The sequence below is a fragment of the Scophthalmus maximus genome, chromosome 10, assembly GCF_022379125.1.
Source record: "Scophthalmus maximus strain ysfricsl-2021 chromosome 10, ASM2237912v1, whole genome shotgun sequence".
Taxonomy (NCBI): domain Eukaryota; kingdom Metazoa; phylum Chordata; class Actinopteri; order Pleuronectiformes; family Scophthalmidae; genus Scophthalmus; species Scophthalmus maximus.
The window spans coordinates 22,978,924-22,997,782 of record NC_061524.1 but is presented as its reverse complement, the minus strand read 5'-3'; the positions used below and the strand labels follow the sequence as shown (position 1 = coordinate 22,997,782).

The window sequence follows — 18,859 nt, the reverse complement described above, 5'->3', positions numbered from 1 at the left end:
TGCTGTCACCTGCTCAGTCGCCTGCTCAGGTACATTGATGTTTTCTCAGTCAGGAGTCACTCCAGAGCGGCTCTCTCTCTTCCCTCAAACGCTCAGGCTGCAAAAAACGGCAAAATTGAAATTCAAAACTTTTTTCAGAAAGACTGGCTCATATTGCTAGGTAGGGTTAAATGTTTAGAATTTAAAGTAACTCAGCCATGATCTATAGATTTCTGTTTTCACATCTGTTTCTGCATCTTCCCTCAACATGACTCCAGTATATTTCAGCTATGGAGCGTCTGAAGTTGGTCCTGCAGTACTTTCAGTCTAACTCTGAGTCCATCTCCAATGGGATCTGTATCATCCTGGCTTTAGTCAGTGTCAAGCTCTACACCAGCTTTGACTTTAACTGCCCGTGCCTTCCTGAGTACAACAAACTCTACTCTCTGGGAGTGATGTTCATCCCACCCATCATATTGTTCTTCCTGGGGGTCCTGGTCAACAGACATACAGGCATCATGATGGACGAGTGGATGAGACCAATTGGGAACAGATCCAAAAATCCTGCTGTGGTGAAGTGAGTCGAGTTTTCTACTTCTTTAATTTACTGAAACAGACCTTTCTGGACAGTTACTGAGAGCAGTTGATTGCAGCACTCACAATCTTTGACACTAGGCAAAGCAGACTGGACTTCAGGTCAGCCAAGATGAAGATTTTAAAGAACCAGGTGGAATCACATAGATACATAATCCAGTCGTGCAAGGCACTGATGAGGTTTTATGGCACATGACTTCATAGACGGTCATCAACTTGAAATACTGTCGTCATTATCCAGCCATTTTGTTTCTGTACGATTTCGGCATCAATTATTGCTAGACACAAATATCATTGAGATATTACACCGCAGCTCAGTGAGGAGAGTGGAAATTAAGTAAATATATCTCATATCAAACTATAACTACTCTGGAAATGACAATATACATTTATTTCTAAAAAGACAGTCATATTCCTGCCCTCTCTTTCCCCTTCAATTATGACACAAAATATCCTCAAGCTCAGCTTCATGTGTGTAAAACATGGTGTAACTGCTGAAATCTCCAGTTTAAGGCCAATTACACAATTTAGCAAAATGTATGCTGCTTATATTATGCTACTTTGCTTCATAAACATATATATATATTTGTATTATTTATGATTTAGCACATAAATCGATCCCACACTATTAAGATATTTGAGGGTAAAGCTGTTGAAAACATGTTTCCCTGCAGGTACCTGTTCTCAGCCATGATGCAGAGGGCCCTTCTGGCCCCGCTGGTGTGGATCCTGGTCACTTTGCTCGATGGAAAAATCTTCATCTGTGCTTTCAGTGCGAGTGTAGACCCTGCACTCTTCTCAGGTAACTGTCAAAACATACTGTATCTAATAAGTGTCAACAATCAATACTGTAGTACACAGATACATCTTTGGTCTGTATGATGATCGTGGTCCCTCAGGTTTGCCCAACAATACAGACTTGAATGTGATCAAAATCATGTCCAAAGTGGCCTGTAAGGAGGATGTTATCTTCAAGAACAGCTCCTTCCGCAAAGCAGTGTCTCGATATGTTCGCTGCTATTCACAAGTAAGTCCTTTCAGACGGATGCCCTGACATTATTCATGAATATGAATGAATGAGGATTATACAATAATGTATCATTTACAAGAGCTTAAGTATTTGCTGTTTAGTTTATAAAGACCAGTTTGTCTCTGCTCTCGGGTGAACATACTCTGTAAAGGAGAATGTTTCTAAGTGGACGTCAGATACTGATACATTTGCTGTAAGCTAATATTCGTTTCTTTTTAAAGTTCAAACATTTTTGAATATTTTTGCTTCAAGCCCTTTAAAGTAGAGTGCAATGCCTGTGGTAGTGAAACCATTAGCAGCCTGAACTAATTGTGTCAACAGCTGTTAAGATGATAAGAAAATCCTAAAATGGTAAATGAGTTGCATATTTCAGAACTTTTCCTTTTGGCTTCTTTGTCTTTGGCCCTTTCAGACCTGGTAATAACATCTGTCTGGAGAGAACCAATCACAAGTGTCGCTTAGAACCCACATCAAATGCACATACATCCTTTCTGGTCGCAAAGACCAGATTATGTTTGAAGCCAGTCCAATGTTGTCAGTGTCATTGTGAGAGGGAGCAATAGAGAGGAGAGCGCAGCACCAGAAGATATGACTTTGTGATATCAGTGTTAATATTGTGGTGGTGGCCACAAATAAATAAAGGTCATTGTAAAAGACCTATCATCAAGCTCAACAGGCTTTTGTTTACACACAGACACAGACAGACAGACAGACAGATAGACAGACACACAGACACGCACACACACACACACACACACACACACACCTTATGTGGGAGTATCAGGTGCAATTGGAGCCAGTGAGTGGTGGCCCTTTGTCACTGCTTCACATGACTTCAAGCTTTTGTTGCCTTTGTGTAGCTAAATGTTCTTACCCTCTCTAGGCAGTGGGCTGGTCCATCCTTCTATTCCTGATTGTACTGGGAGCACTGGGGCGCCTTATCAAGCCGTGTTTCGATGAACATGCCAGCTTCCTGCAGATCCGTTACTGGAGCAACTACCTTGACGTGGAGCAGAAGCTCTTTGACGAAACCTGTGTCCTACATGCACGTGACTTTGCCCAGAAATGTGTGGTACAGTTCTTTGAGGACATGAGGGAGGACACTGTACTCCATCTTCCCCACCCACCCTTCATTAGCCACTACCAAGAGGACTGGCAGGATGGAGAGGCGGAGAGACTTCATGGGATAACAAAGCAGGAGCAGGTGGACCAGCTGCTCAACAAGTGGTACTTCAGTAAACCTGAACTTGATGTGACGAGGATCGGCCACAGACCCAGGACGTGTGTTACCTGGGAGGACCATAAAGGGAAAACGTTATACTCTGATGTATAGGACACGACCAGGATCCCAAACTCTATGTGTCATTCACGGTAATTAAAGGTGACATATTATGCAAGAATCACTTTTTCAGTGTGTTTGCACATTAATCAGATTAATGTGTGTATCTGTGGAGCCTGTCGGTCCACAGACTGTGATAAAAACCCTGTGTTTTTTTAGTGTGAGCTGGCTAAACCCTACAGCCTGGCTCTGAACAACTGGTTCAGATTTATCTCCCACTGTGATTTCACAGTTGGACTCTTTTGAGCTAACCCCGCCTGCAATCTGAGAATCTCCACTTCTCTGGTGAAGGAGCGTGACATTTCCTACATGTTTTGAAATCGGTTGACCAATCACAACAGACTGGGCCAGCTGGCCAATCAGAGCAGACTGGGGTTTATCTGGAGGCGGGGCTAAAATAAATCCAGACGTTTTAGACAGAGGGTGAAAAGAGGAGCTATAGGAATGGGCAGTATGAGAACACTGATGTCTTTTCTGAACATAAGAGCATGTAAACCTTTTCAAGTGGTAAAACACACTAAGTAGTATGAACGTGAATATGAGCATAATATGTGTCCTTTAACCACAGTGAGTCCTGTTTTGCATTCCTCTTCTCCTGTTGGAGAATTTTTCTCCTGAAAAATATTTATAACTGGTGGCATAAATTGGTCAGAATACACATCTCTAACACATCGTCACAAAGTAATGTGAACTACATTGTTCTACTGTTTGTTCTCTTTGGACAGGACACTTGGAATAACATCAGTTCATTTACTTCAGAACCAAGGTAAAGGTCTTGTCATGGATACTGTCGGCCTTGGTATTAAACTTCTATAATGGATCCTCATTCATGGCCTCGTAGCCATGGCTGGATAGAATCAACCCACCATGGATGTTACTCACTCGATAAGGGCTGTAATCTGAAGTGTTACCATAGAAGGATAGGTACCCAGTACTTAAACAATAACCATAGCATCAATTATAAAGAAAATCCTTTTTCTTCAGTACTTACATATAAGAACTTATATATATATATATTTATATATACCATTAGTATGATACATCACACACTAACTTCAGAGTAATTTTGTATTTACGAGGTATAATCTAAAGTTTTCCCAGAATCTTTTAACTTTGTACAGCACAGTCCCTACACAAAGTCCTGGGCACATTTTCAGCTCTTTTTTTTCGGGTGTTTTGCATTGAACAGTAAAAAGTATTGCTCTTGTAGCAGAATGAAGATCTATCCGGTTTCCCCGACTCACGCAATTGTCGCTGGGAGGAGCAGTTTCTGCATTGTTAACCCTATCTATCGCTAGACATGTCCAAGATAAATTTGGTGATGATTGATTGCTGCTTTGGCACACTGAGTGACATTAAGCCTTTTCGCTTTTAGAATTTCCCTCCTGAATGACCCCCCATCGGTGATCGCTGATGGTAAAATAATAAAATCCTTTATTCCTCCCACAACGTGGACATTTGGGAGGGTGTTAGGTTGACCACAGTTATCATGCTGCATATGTGTTTGTGTGGTTTATTACCACTACATTGTGTCTAATGAGTGATCCACGTGCTGGACCATCGTCATTTCATTCATTCATTTCATTTCAGTTTTTTTGTTGAGCTGCAAACGTGGCTGTTCGGTTACATTGTTTTGTGTCATTTATTTTGTTTGTTTTGAGCTGCTAACTCATGGCCGCCTACTTGTACTGTTCTGTGTAGTTTATTTTGGGTATATTTACAGTTGCCATTATCTGGCTGCCTCGTTTATAACAAGCATATTGTTTTGAGTTTTGTGAGTGTGTGTATTCACCTCATTTTTCATGTTATTCTTTCTGTAACAAAATGTGATCACCGTGTTTATTGATGTCAGCATAGATTAAAAAAAAATCTAAATGCTCATACACTGAATATATCTTAAACATTAAAAAAATCCAGCATTTTCACTGCTGAATCTGCAACCAACTGTTCCATTATCTTCACTTATGGGTCAATAAACTCCCCCTCCATTTATTAGAAGCTCAGTTTTAAAAAACAGAGATGACGCATGAAGAAGTCTATAAATATCTGCTGCTCTTTATTATTTGTCACCTTCTTTGTCTCTGATGGGATCCTGTAGAATGATGACTCTGGTTTTCCAGAGATCTGATTGGTCAACAGTTAGACTCACCATAAATTACCACAGTGAGAGGTGAAACACATTTGTAGGACTGAAAAAAAAAACAGAGTTAAACCTGATGTTACCTCGATAACTGCTAATCCTGCTTTGTAGTAAAGGCCCCTGAACATTAAGTTACAGGAATAACTATTTTTACATGTATTATGTAATAGGCATTATCTTCTTACATGTATATAAGAAGAGCTACACAAATGTCTCACAAAGTGTCTATCCCTAAGCCTCTTTGTTCAAATCCTCTTCTTTACAGCTGTGAGGTCAAATGACTCCGGCAGCACAGTCACATGTGATGCTTCAAACTGAGACAGTGTTCGGAGTGACCACATTTACTACAATGATGCTCCAGAGACCAGAAACTGGAACAACAATAGACAGCCTCACACATTTTGCACCATTAAGCATGTGTGGATGTGTGTGTTACTGGTAACATGTACATACAGTATGTAAGGGAAGAACCTCACGGACAGTAGTTAGTTGGCGTCACCCTAGTCTTTGATGAAAAAGTTCCTGGCAGGGCCAGAGCATGATGTGAAGATCATTTGACTACGTATGGGTTGGCTGGTTTTTCATACAGGCTGTTGCCATGGAACTCACCCACAAAGCTTGAAACATGCAAATGGACAAACAAACTTTACATGCATACACTTTGTTTTCGACTTCTTTTTATTTACTTCACTTTAAACAAAGAAATTGTTTGGAATTAATAATGTACCAAATGTAAATGTATGGTGGTGCTCATAGTTCCTCTCAGCACTGTGCAGGATATATTGGCCTCTTTTAGCTCAATGTGTCGTTCTCCTCTCTTGTCAAAGTTGTCTCCCTGTTTTTCAGCCAGAATAGCAGCAGTTTTCAGAGAGACAGATCTGCACACTCAAATCTGTACAAATTCAATGTGCAAGCGCTCGGTCAGAGACCTTCTCTTCAAACGCATGCACCAATACATAAGACCAACAGACACCACGTGATTAACCTGACTGCTGCTGGACACCAGCTTGGCCTGTGGGAAAACAGACATCGATAGTGTCCACAGAGACGATAAGAAGCATTCAGAACCTTCAACTACATTATCATACAGCACAATACAAAACAATAGAGATAAATGCCAAGTTTCACACATTCAGGCATCAGCCATCACGATACACAGAGCAGAGTCTATTGTTAGTCATTTATAAGAAAACACTCTTCACTGAGACCCAATGGTTGCAGTCTACCAAGGTGAGAATCCAGAAAAGCTCGCTTTGACAATTTTATTTGTATTGCCCCAAATCATAACATACATCGTCTCAAGGCACTTTACAGAGTGAGGTCGTGACCTCACAATATTACAGGGAAACGCAGTTCCACAATGAGCAATTCTCTGAGACTGTGGAGAGAAAAAAAAACTCTTACGAATAACTAATCCTTTTTCGACTCATGTTGCAGCGGCAACTCAAACACAGAGCTACAATGTTGGATGGTGATTAAAAAGGTTCATGCGTTGGTGACTTCCTCACGTCATGACACCAGACAGAGTTCATCATGTTGTCAGCTCGTGACTGACAGTTCAGGGCCGGTTTCTCTACAGAGTTCAGGGCTGAGCTAGAATTAGGACCCAAAATGCAGATGACCAGACTCACTGAACGTTTAAACAGATCTAATAGTCTTTCAGGGGAGAGGGGGGGTTGGAGGGGGGGAGGCTGAGCAGGTGGAGGAGCAGGAGCAAGGCAGCGAGAGTGCGGCAATGGTTGGTGACTGAGTTCCAGGTTTAAGCAGGAGTTTCTGAGGCAAAACGATCAGAGAAGGTAAATCAACAACTAGATCTAAACAAAGTACAAGAAGAAACTTAACCATCTCTGTTTACTCTCTCTCACGCACACACACACACACACACGCGCACACACACACACACACAGAACTAAGAGACCGAATAGGAGCAGTGAAGGCGGAGCCGGGACTCTGTTTTTGTTGATAATGTTGTTAGGACTTGTTGACAATAGTCTATTGTCGCCACGTGAGGACGCACTTTGCGGGGGGAAAAGCATACACAACAATCAACCTCTCCAGTTCTGGCGCCCCCAGAGGAAAAGAAGACTCGCTGCAGAGGCAGAGCTGTAACAGAGCCACGAAGGCCACAGGGGCCCACAGGGGCCATGAGGGCCATGAGGGCCACAGGGGCCCACAGGGGCCATGAGGGCCATAGGGGCCACGAGGGAGTGGGGTTTACTGAAGAATCAGTCCGAAAATGATCATGTAGGCTTGTCGTGCATGTAGGCTGTGTGTGTGTGTGTGTTGTGTGTGTGTGTGTGCTGTGTGTGTGTGTGTGTGTGTGTTGTGTGTCCCGTGGTGCCACGTTTCACTACATGACGTCATCCCTGTCAGAGCCGGGAGGATGCTGCGGCAGTAACGTGAACAACCGACACACACACACACACCGCCCCGCGTATCGTCGTTCGGTCCCGGTCCCCTCCAGGTCGCGGACACGGCTCCTCTGCGCTCCTCTCTCCACCGACCAGCGCGCTCATGTGAGCCGCGTCCTGTTCGGAGCTGCAGCCATTTTGGTTTGTGACCGAGGAGCGAGCCGGTCGCAGCGGCGTCGCCGAGCAGCGCTGTAGATCCGACCGGAGACGTTTCACGCAAGGGCCACACCGGGAATCGAGTCCACCATGAATCCAGAATAGTGAGTATCACGATGAACGACGGGGCGTTACCACGTTACCACATGTCGCACATCGGAGCTGTGGTCAGCTCGGCGGTGTCTGCGCTATCGCGTTAGCCAGCGTTCAGAGATGACTTCACGTCAGCTGCTCCGTGTTGTGACATGGTTCTCCAGCTGTGGTCACCTGGACGACCACCAGGTCGTGTCATCAGCTGTTCCTCCGACTCCAGGCTCACGGTGCCGCCATCACATGCAGTCACTGATCTGACTTAAGTCACTGTAGCAGCTGTTGTCGTCGTTGTTGTTGTTGTTGTTGAGATGATGATGATGAGGATGATGAGGAGGATGATGATGATGAGGAGGATGAGGATGATGATGATGAGGAGGATGAAGATGAAGATGATGAGGAGGATGAGGATGATGATGATGAGGAGGATGAAGATGAGGAGGATGATGAGGAGGATTAGGATGATGATGATGAGGAGGATGAAGATGAGGATGAGGATGATGATGAGGAGGATGAGGATGAGGAGGATGAGGATGAAGATAAGAATGAGGAGGATGATGATGAGGAGGAGGGTGAGGATGAAGATGAGGATGATGATGAGGAGGATGATGATGAGGATGAGGAGGATGATGATGAGGATGATGATGAGGATGATGAGGATGATGATGAGGAGGATAAGGATGATGATGAGGATGAGGAGGATGAGGATGTCCAGGTACTGGACTTCTGATCGGGGCTCAGTGTTCGTCAGGCGGTGTCATGTGCAGGTCACATGCCTCAGGACAAAGCCTCCACTTCTCCATCCAGAGACGTGTTCATGGGCTGTCACACATTCAGTTTGGCCAGTTGTTCCATAGCACCAATGTGAAATCATGTTGTTTTCCCCACTTCCTGCCGTCAGAGCTCCCCTCTGAAGAGTGTGTCATCTTGTGTTAATGCTTCCCCTCCTGGTGAACACAGATCTACTCAGAGTATGTCAGTGTCAGAACAAAGGGAGGCATCTGAACCTTAGGCCTCGTGGTATGGAAACACATCTTATTGGTCAGTATGGATGTATATCACAATACAAATCACATCACTTTCTGTCTAGCTTAAAGGCTTCTCTTCAGCCCCAAGAGAGATGTGAAGATATCATATGGTTCATTTTGGTTTAATTTTTTTTTTTTTGTCAGAAGTTGAACATGACATGATACAACTGTATTTCAAATAAATAAAATGGGTATATATATATAATGAACTGAGCTCTTAATTTTGACCAGTCAGAAGCTTCAAGTGTTACAGGATACACTAACTTAATGGACAACTAAATCATTTGGTCAATTATAAATACATGCTTAAAATTGGTAATACAAAATCAATTTTTAAAAAAAAAGCTAAAATCTTAAAACTTGCAACTTTGACAGGAGAACATAAACTAATATATTTGGTCAGTTCTAACAGGTATAATACTAAAAAACGACCTCACTGTATCCTTTCCTTTGTATAGATTAAAACTGTTTTAAATAAATAGACAACTCTGACTTTGTGGGACCATGCTTTCATATTATTGTATTTTAATTGTAGTGAGAAGGAGAGGGATAGATTGTTCTCGGAGCAGGATTATATCTGTGGTGGCAGCTGCCCTCCATCAGTCCAATGAGGGTAGGTTAGAGAGAGAGAGAGATGCTGAGGGCATGATGAGTCTGCCTCCCTGGTTCCAGAGGAGAGGAGCCTGGTGGCCGAAGGCTCTGCCTCCCGTTCTACTCTTTCACACTCTAAACCCACAAGTAGTCCTGAGTTTACAGAGACAAGTGATCGATTCGGATGAAATATGAATTCCTTAAGATATGATTGAGCTCAATCATATCTAAAGATATGATTAAGATATGATTGAGCTCAATCATATCTTAAAGAATCAAGGGCATTGGATCTGAGGAGCAGATTTTGCAGCATTTTCTAACTCATTGGGACATCCTAGCAAATATACATTGCAGTAGTCCAATCTGGAAGTAACGAACGCATGGACTAGTTTTTCAACATCCTTTTGAGATGGTATGTTTTAAAAAAATTTAGAATATCGGCAGGTGGAAAAAAGGCTGTGCTAGAGACTTGTCTTATGTGTGAGTCAAAGGTCAAAAATAGCTCCAAGGTTCCTTACAGTTGAGCTGGAGGCCGAAGTAACTGTATGGTCAGATAATGTTTCACTGAAAAAGGTATGTAAAAGTGTAAAAGGCCAAGTACAATGACTTCATTAGGGATGGGTACCGACAACCTGGTAGTGAACAGGTCCCTGGGCTTAATTATGATATACCGTAGTATCGATACGCTCTGACTGTATTGGTGCTGCTAACACTATTGAAGAAATAAATGCATTTGTCTATGAGGAATCTTCGCTATTCCCAATCCTGAGGAGAGATCTGTGTCTCTGTGTCGGTCATGGCCAGTCCTTTGCACAGGGGTGGGCGATCTTTCCAAAAGATTGTATGACGATCTTATGAGATAGAATCACATTCCCCGATCTGAATCACAGTTTTTCACACCATCTAGGCCAGTGATTCCCAACCTGGGGCCTGGGGCCCGTGCTCCCCACAGGGGGGCGCCAGAGATCATAAGCGTGGGCGAGGCTCTGTCTGCTCTGAGGTCGTCAAAATAACATTCAAAAGTCTGTATGAACCCACCCAAAACATGTTATTGGTCTGCATTAAAATGTATTATATATATGAAGCAGCGTTTCCCATACATTAACTAGACTGTGACGGCCCGCCATGGTCTAATTTTTTTGCGCCATAGTCTCATAACAAACCAAAAATATTTTTACTCCCACAGCAAAACATTGAGCAAGATATCAATGTGATGATCAGTTATCAGATCATTCATTAGCATGACATAATATTTAACAATCCACATTTAATTGTGCTATGAGCTTTTTCCGCCGTGACGTCTCTGCCTTGGCGTGTCAGAAAGCAGGTCAGAATAAACGAGAGACATCTGTAGCAGACACGAGGAAGTGGCTGCGACTGCGTTTTAGACACAAAAATCCATCTTGTCCAGAGATGTGCCCGTGTTTGTTTCTGTCGAACAGTGACCAACTCTAGTTCCTTTACATTGTATTATGATTTATGACTCTGATTGGTGTTTGGAGAGCAGAGTTGTTGTGAGGCTCGTTACCAGGGGGCAGTTGGCCTCAGGACCAACTCTTTTTTGAGTTTGCAGGGCTTTGGAGTGGAGGGTGTCTTGGGGGACTTCTTTCTTCTTCTTTTGAATGTTCATTTTCATTGGGTATCTGCCTAATTTTGCTCTACATGCTTTTGTTGGTGTGTTTCTGTGTACATTTAAAATGTATCTGCAGAATTCTGCATGTTAACATTCTGTTGGATGTTTATAAAGATCTGATGACCGAGTGGATCCCTCTCTCTCTTGACGTGGAGCAGGAGGATACTGAAAGTGTGTTGTGCCCTGATGCCCCTAATGACTGGTTTTCTCTGCTCATGTCAGTGGGAGTGGGTGGATTAGGATAGACGAGAAATGGGCAAAGCATGATAGCAAAATAAAAAGAACAGCTCGCAAGCACAACTCGGATCCCTTGGTTCTTCTTAAATGGCCGTTGAATAGAATCAGATAGGTTCGCGAACGTCGCAATACTGCACTACTGCTTCGATCAATTCCTGCTGGCTGCTGTAAATGGTAAATGGACTGTGTTTATATTGCTCTTTTCTATGGACCACTTGGTACAAGTTACATTCACGCACAAATTCATACAGCGCTGTTTACTGTGCTATTTCTGTCACATTCATACACTGCAGAAAGAGTCGTCAGAGGCAATTTGACAAGTGTCTTGCCCATGGACATTTCAGCATGCTGAAAAGAGTGAGGATAAGGTGATGATCGAACCACCGACCTTTCGGTTTGTGGACGACCTCTCTATCTCCCACGCCACAGCCACCCACAGTGGCTGATGAACTGATGAACTTAGGACGGTCCACTCGTGATTGGATCTATTAGGAGTACTACAACTGAAGAAGTGCATGTCTTTGTTCAGGGTTTCACTCCTCGCGGTCACAACATGCAGGAGAAGTCCTTGAAATTGTATGAAAAGTGTTGTTTTTGTTATTTTGCCACACCAGTTGATTTGCACTTAGTTTCTTTCTCAGGGTTATTACACTCTCATGCAGAGCTGAGCTGAAGTACAGGTACGCAGAGAGAACACGTCCTGAGGCCTGCTTGCTGAAATAGCATGACATTCATGGAACGTGCACAGCTGAAGCAGAAACTAATGCTCTGCATGCCTCCCCAGGAAGGAAAATCCAAAATGGATGTTTTAACGGACCACCACGATGTAAGGAATTCTCCTGGTCCTGCCGATGTTTGTTTGCCTCGGCTGTTATTTTATGTAAATAAATATATATATAAAAAAGAGACACATTTGGGGGCTGCTTTGCCCTGTCAGGAAACAAGGTGCAGCTACAAAACCTCACAGGATCATTCCAAGGGTACTCAGACATTTATTTCAATGTGTACTATGTAACTTACTTGGTAAACCATTTCTGAATGTCCTTTAACCTTATTTTACCCATATCTCACAGTGACTACTTATTCAAGCTGCTCTTGATTGGAGACTCTGGTGTCGGAAAGTCTTGCCTTCTTCTCCGATTTGCCGTAAGTTTCCCAAAATTCTGCATACACTATGTTAAATTAATTCAATTGTCCTTTTGAACTGGAGTCTGTGGGTGTTTTGGGGTACTATTGGAACTATGTCTCTTAACTAATTTAACTGTGTTCTTTATTAACTCGTTAAATGTGTCTGTAACTTATTCACAGTCCAATATGCTTCAAAATGTATTGTGCCAAAATTAAATTTAAATTATTGACTAATGGTTCTCTTTATATGTATAGAGAAGCAGGAATTTAACAGGATATGTGATCTGTCTGACTGACTCTGTATCTCCCTGCAGGATGACACATACACAGAAAGTTACATTAGCACTATTGGTGTGGACTTCAAAATACGAACCATAGAATTGGATGGAAAGACGATTAAACTTCAGATTGTAAGTAACATAATGCATTTCAGTTACTCAGTGACCTTGGTTTACTCTGACTTACAGTTTCCCAGGACAAGAAAACATTTTTCCTTCCTTCGATGAGGGTAGAGAAAATGGGGTTGGAGAATGCAGACTGAACGTTGGAGCTTTTAGCAACAGAGAAAGAGGACAGAAGAGATTTGTCGTCAAAAAGATCCTCGGGGCACCTGATTTGCGCCATTGTCTTTCAGCTGCTCGCAGGGAGGCTCTGTGCGGCAGTCAGAAAACCACGGACTCCCTGGGTGGGTCGAGCCCTCCGAGAGGTTAGAGGACAGGGAAGTTCGAAGGATGAAGTGCGGAAGCGGGTAAAGAGAGAATTTCCATTCAGGAGAAAGAAGCAAACCAGTGCCCCCCCCCTGCCAGGTCAAAGTGTGTGGAAGAAGGAGTAGGCTGAGGAGAGGGCAGCAGGGGGGGAGGTGTCAGGAGTTATCCAGGTGTCAGTGAGAGCAAGGAAGTCCAGGGACCGGTAGGATGCGTAACCAGAGACGAACTCTGCCTTGCCAGTAGCAGACTGGCAGCTCCACAGACCTCCTGTAGCAAGGTGTTGGGTCTGTGTGGAGCCGGAGGGGTAGATATGATGGAAAGATTACGGTGCTGTTGTGCACGGGTACGTGGTCGAAGAAATGACGAAGAGATACTTAGTCCCACTCGTTGTCCCACTAAGGACTCCTGATAAAGACTCCACGTCTTAATCTGAGTTCGTCTTCATATGATAAGGCCGAGGTGGCCACGCCCACAATAATCATGAGATTCTGACGAATACCACTGACCACTGAAAAACAACAACAGTTTTCCACCTCAGTCAGTAAAGATAACATCTTCTCAAATGGATCTAAAGCCACAACAAACTTTACTTAGATGAAGTCAACAAAGACATAATGTTAAACCTAAATCAACAGGCAGAGCACAGTAAATCAGGGAATTCCCATTTCAGAAACTAGATATACTCAGCTAATACTAGCAGTCCGAGAGGTAAGATATCCCAGTAGTTAAATGCACCAGAAAATAAGGCTAATGAAACTGGAAATGAATTTAATTCAGGAGTGGTAATCACAACAGAACTCAGCTTAGAATCAGTCTGCAAAGACACACAAATAAAACAAGGCTTCTAAAACTAGAAAATGAATAAATCTAACTCGGGAATACTAATCACAACAGAATTCAGTTTAGAAACATGGCTGAACACACTAACTCTGTAACTCTGTAGACTCAATGTGGTGCGGGCGGACAGGACAGTGGGCAGTAAGAGAAGAGGAGGAGGGCTGTCTGTTTGTGAATGAGTCTGAGAGCAGCTGTGCTGTAGGGACATCGAGCTGTGGCCGTAAGCATGAGGCCCTACTATTTACCCAGGGAGTTCTCACATGTTATTGTGTTATTGGTATATTCCCCCTTCTGCTAATGGCAACGCAGCTTTTGAGATTGCTTTTAGCAATGAAAAGTGCTCTATAAATGAAACTTATAATTATTATTGCAGCCCAACAAATAGTTGGGCTGCAACTAACAATTATTTTCATCATCAATAAATCTGAAGATTTTTTTCATTTGAGGGGAAAAAAGAATTTCAAGGAATTATTGAGGTCAGTCAGAATGATCATGTTCATGTTCATGTATTGTACGATGAGTCGATAACGTATTTATCATGACAGATCATTAATCTGTCGATTATTTTCTCTATTAATCGATTAGTTGTTTGGTCCATAAAATGGTGCAAAATGTCAATCGTGTTTCCCAAACCCCAAGATGATGGTTTGTTTTGTCTACACACCAAAGATTTTTAGTTTACTGTCATTAAGGAGCAAAGAAACCAGCAACATTCACATTTAAGAAGCTGAAATCAGAGAATTAATTGAGTAGTCGATTACTAATCGTTTGATGAATTAACTGTTGCAGCTCTACACTCTCGGGCTCTGACTGCACATGGTCTGTCACCTCTAGTGTTCTGCCTAGCTTCGTTAGGTATGGACAGTAGTCTCATTGTGTTTGTGATTGACTTTTTCCAAGAGAGAGATGTACTGTAATGTAAGGTAATTAACTTGTGACACAGCTAATCTGAAATGTTAAAATGCATTAAATTAACACCCACCAAGTGCCAAATGCTGGTAGATTGTCCGTTTGGCAAGTAAATCTCAGAAGATCTGTTTGTACCAAAATAGTGTAATAAAACACTATCCTGAGAGTCTCTACTACATTTTGATCTATGTGCTCTCAACCCCTGTCTCTATGCCTCTTATATTTACAAGGTAAGTAAGTGGGTCAAGCTTTAAAACGAAAAACCCACAGAGGAAAAGGAAAATATTACCTTGTTTTGTCAAATGCCTGGTCAAATTTCAAGACATATGGTGAAAAGTATTGATGGTAACATTTGAATGTGCCACTGAAATCTGTATAAATTGTGTTGTCATGTTTTCCCTCTGACAGTGGGATACGGCGGGACAGGAGAGGTTTCGTACAATAACATCCAGCTACTACAGAGGTGCTCATGGTATCATTGTAGTGTACGATGTCACAGACCAGGTCAGTATAACACTACAACTTTCATAACTATTACAAATCAAAGTTATTATCCACAAGAGCCTCTTGGAGACTCCGCTCTTCTTACAATTCTCACACTAGAACTTACTGCGTAGTCTCGGTCTTCCCACACATATTTAGCTCTTGGTACTTAATACGGAAGCTGAAGTGTTTTCTCTCCCATGTGAGTCGTCTCATAAGAAAGGGTAAATATAAATTAGAGTAAAAACCTGTCATCTTTGGCTGAAAACTGCCATTTTGAAACCAAAATAGGTTATTGGTGTAATTCTTGGATATGAGTTTTTTGAAATTTGTGAAACAACTGTTTCTCATGTTGCGGAGGTCTCTCTGGACCCCTCTGAGAACACAATATCATGTATTTGGTTGTGCCATCAGTCTGAATGGGCTGTTTAGTTTCCTTAACAGTGTTGACCTTCAGCGCAGCGAGTTCAGCCGTACACGCCAGTTGCTGCTTTTGCCTGCCAAGAAGTCATGCAGGGGACGGTTCACATTGTCCACAATGGCGTGGACCTTATTCAGTTGACATCCCTCCACCACAGTTCCCAGTGAGTCCAGCCTCATGCCGAGCACCGAGGGCTGAACGTCTGGGCTTGGTGTTGTGAGTTGATAGATAGGTACTAAGCAGTATCAGTAGTATTAGTGAGTGTCAACGACAGGGATGGGGGTCTGTCACTCACTTTGTTGGTGAGGATGGATTGTTGTGATTGGCAAGTGAGCCAGAGACACTCTCTGTTTGAGATTATTTGTAAATATGAGAAGCGTAAAATTGAGTCTAGAATCTGACAACCTTTTTCTCCTTTTGTTTTCTGCATATTTTCCATACATGGGGCCTCTTGGTAGCTCATAGATTACATTGTATCCTCTGGGTCACTGTGTCAAGAGTCAATTGATGCTCTACCATTAACAGTCCTTAAAGATCAGAAAACGGTTTGGATTCCTAGTGAGGATCCTCCTTACACCATGCAGTGTTGAGGGCTTGGTTTCAACAAAATGACATACTGTACAGTACAGTACAGTACAGTACAGGGCTTTCACTTTAGAAGTCCAAAGCAGGAAAGTGGACTTGACAATTATGACGCTTCACTTTTCTGTCTGTTAGTAACAAAACAAGTGGTTTGTGCATACAAACAGCTGCTGTCTACTACCCTGAAGTCAGACATTATAATGATAACAATAAATAAAACATATCCATACTGTCTTATATTTTGATCAGTCAAGGCTGCTGAGATCCTTTAATAGCAGATTTAGCCCAGTGCTAATGTGGATATATTTTCTGTCTCAGGAATCCTTCAACAATGTCAAACAGTGGCTACAGGAGATCGATCGCTACGCCAGTGAGAACGTCAACAAGCTATTGGTTGGGAACAAGTGTGACCTGACGACAAAGAAAGTGGTGGATTACACAACAGCAAAGGTGGGGCACATGAGTATTTACTACCACTGACACAGGTTGTTGTATATCCCACATATCTCCGTTTTTGGACGTATAAAATAATATCTTGTCATCTCTTGAAGCAGTGTTTTTTGTATTTTATATATTTTTTTCCGCGCTGTATCCCATCTGGCTGGAAGTTGATATAAATGGACTGTATTCATATAGCGCTTTTCTAGTCTTTCAAGCCACATTCACTAATTCACACATTCATACAGCGCTGCCAACCGCCAGCCCTTGAAACATGCTTACATTTTTTTTTTAACTTTGCACATCCATCACGCGGTTAGGAATTATAATTTTTCCCAATTTTTTGCGTGGGTGTGGAAAAGGGCTCTATAGTGCACCATACATAATTTCAATGCTGAAGCCCCAACATAGTTTTACCTACATGAATGAAGTTTGGAGGGTACATGTATAATGTGCAGACCTTCAAAAAGCCTCTTGACACTGAGTAACCGTAATACCCTTCTCAAAGTCAGCCATCTTGCATTAACTGTGACCACCATGGAGGCAGCCCTGCAACTCGAGGGCCCACCCATCGCTGCTCGCAGCTTTTATTATTATTGATTTAAAAAAAGGACGACTCTTATTACCATGTAACCTCTTAACTCTCCAATTGATAAATACAATTATTGATTGATATTTAACATTCAGTTGTTCAGAGCACTTTTATTTATTAAATTAGAAAATAAAAACTATAAATTCTGGTCACATCTATCAAAATGAAAATATAGTGATCTGTTATCATGTTATCTCTTTATGCGCTCAGTGGCATATTTTATTTTATGGTTTCATTATTTTGATGCTTAAAATAACAAGCTGTCACACTACAGACTGCGGTCAGGAAGCTTAGCTGATACTATTACTGCTGCTGGCTGAAGTTGTGACTGACCTCACGGATGATCTATGCATCAACTCGCAGTTAAAAACCATCAGCTGATGCATAGATCATCCGTGACAGGTTTGTCTCAACTACTTACTGTGCATTTACTCTGCACAAAGTCAAAAATGATGTGTTGTTCTCTGTCCCTGCTCTGTTTTCCCCAGGAGTTTGCAGACTCTCTGAGCATCCCCTTTTTGGAAACCAGTGCCAAGAATGCCACCAATGTGGAGCAGGCCTTCATGACAATGGCTGCTGAAATCAAAAAGAGGATGGGCCCCGGGGCCGCAGCTGGAGGAGGGGAGAAGCCCAACGTGAAGCTGACCCCCGGCACTACTGTCAAGCCTTCATCAGGAGGATGCTGCTGAGAGATACAACCTCCACTTTGACACCCCCACCCTGTGTCACAGGAAATCCCTCACAACCAGACAGGACAGGGAAGACATGATCACAACATGTGTATGTGAGACCAAGATGAAGTTACCTGTATTTGTACTGTACTTACTGTAGCCGCAATACCAACAACAAATAAAGCATTGTTTTTGCATAGTGTCCTGTTTTTGATGGCCCAGCCCTGACCCACTCACCCCATCTCAGACCTCAAGGAGAATTCATTTTATTTGCTCCTCTGTAAGCAGGTTCATGAGGTGTGTGTGTTTGTCTCTGCACTCCTACTGAAAGGTTGCTAAACTAATCGAATTTGTTCGTATAGATCCTCTGTTGTTTCTCTTATCCCCTCTGTGAATACATTGGTGTTTGTGTCACTGTCCGTCAGTCAGTCTTTCCTCATTTGAAGGTGTTTTGTTATTTTTCTCACCAACCTCTTCACTGCACTGCAGTATGTCACGTTCATCTAATATCTAGTGCAACAGTATATGTACATAAACAGTATGTATATATTTGTATTTGTATAAGATCTGATTTGCTAGTTCTTTAGTGTTAAATACATTTTTGGATTAGCCCTGAATCTTTTTCTCTGCATTAAATCTGGCTGAAGACAACTAAGTTTGTTGCTCAACATGTTACACTTCAAACTAACATACTATACCACCAGACTATGAAAGGGCAGGACTTGATAGTGTAGAAAACCTTATTGAATTATTTATGAAGCATTCATTTGACATGTACTGCCAGTGCGGCTATTTGCAAATGACTGAAATCTCAGTTTGGAATTGCATATAGAAAATACAATGTTCTCTTGTTTTCCAAATAA

General features: G+C 42.3%; 2 protein-coding genes across 2 annotated transcripts; both read left to right on the top strand.

The window, feature by feature from the left end:
- The first annotated feature begins 65 nt into the window (after positions 1–65).
- Positions 66–3,130, top strand: calhm3 (calcium homeostasis modulator 3). The gene is made up of 4 exons (XM_035606294.1): positions 66–556; positions 1,248–1,375; positions 1,473–1,600; positions 2,487–3,130. Exons 1-4 carry the CDS (start codon positions 270–272, stop codon positions 2,934–2,936), a joined length of 993 nt encoding a protein of 330 aa, XP_035462187.1. The 5' UTR covers positions 66–269; the 3' UTR covers positions 2,937–3,130.
- Positions 3,131–7,408: 4,278 nt separating this feature from the next.
- LOC118283598 (ras-related protein ORAB-1-like) lies at positions 7,409–18,647 on the top strand. Its single transcript, XM_035605739.2, has 6 exons — positions 7,409–7,753; positions 12,302–12,374; positions 12,671–12,766; positions 15,218–15,313; positions 16,614–16,745; positions 17,814–18,647. The coding sequence occupies exons 1-6, from the start codon at positions 7,740–7,742 to the stop codon at positions 18,012–18,014; spliced, it is 612 nt and encodes a 203-aa protein (XP_035461632.1). The 5' UTR covers positions 7,409–7,739; the 3' UTR covers positions 18,015–18,647.
- The last annotated feature ends 212 nt before the right edge of the window (positions 18,648–18,859 follow it).

Coding starts and splice junctions, on each gene's coding strand:
- calhm3 (XM_035606294.1), top strand. CDS start 270: ATGGAGCGTCTGAAGTTGGTCCTGCAGTACTTTCAGTCTAACTCTGAG. Junction 1,376..1,472: donor AGACCCTGCACTCTTCTCAG/GTAACTGTCAAA, acceptor GTGGTCCCTCAG/GTTTGCCCAACAATACAGAC. Junction 1,601..2,486: donor ATGTTCGCTGCTATTCACAA/GTAAGTCCTTTC, acceptor TACCCTCTCTAG/GCAGTGGGCTGGTCCATCCT.
- LOC118283598 (XM_035605739.2), top strand. Junction 12,375..12,670: donor GCCTTCTTCTCCGATTTGCC/GTAAGTTTCCCA, acceptor ATCTCCCTGCAG/GATGACACATACACAGAAAG. Junction 12,767..15,217: donor AGACGATTAAACTTCAGATT/GTAAGTAACATA, acceptor TCCCTCTGACAG/TGGGATACGGCGGGACAGGA.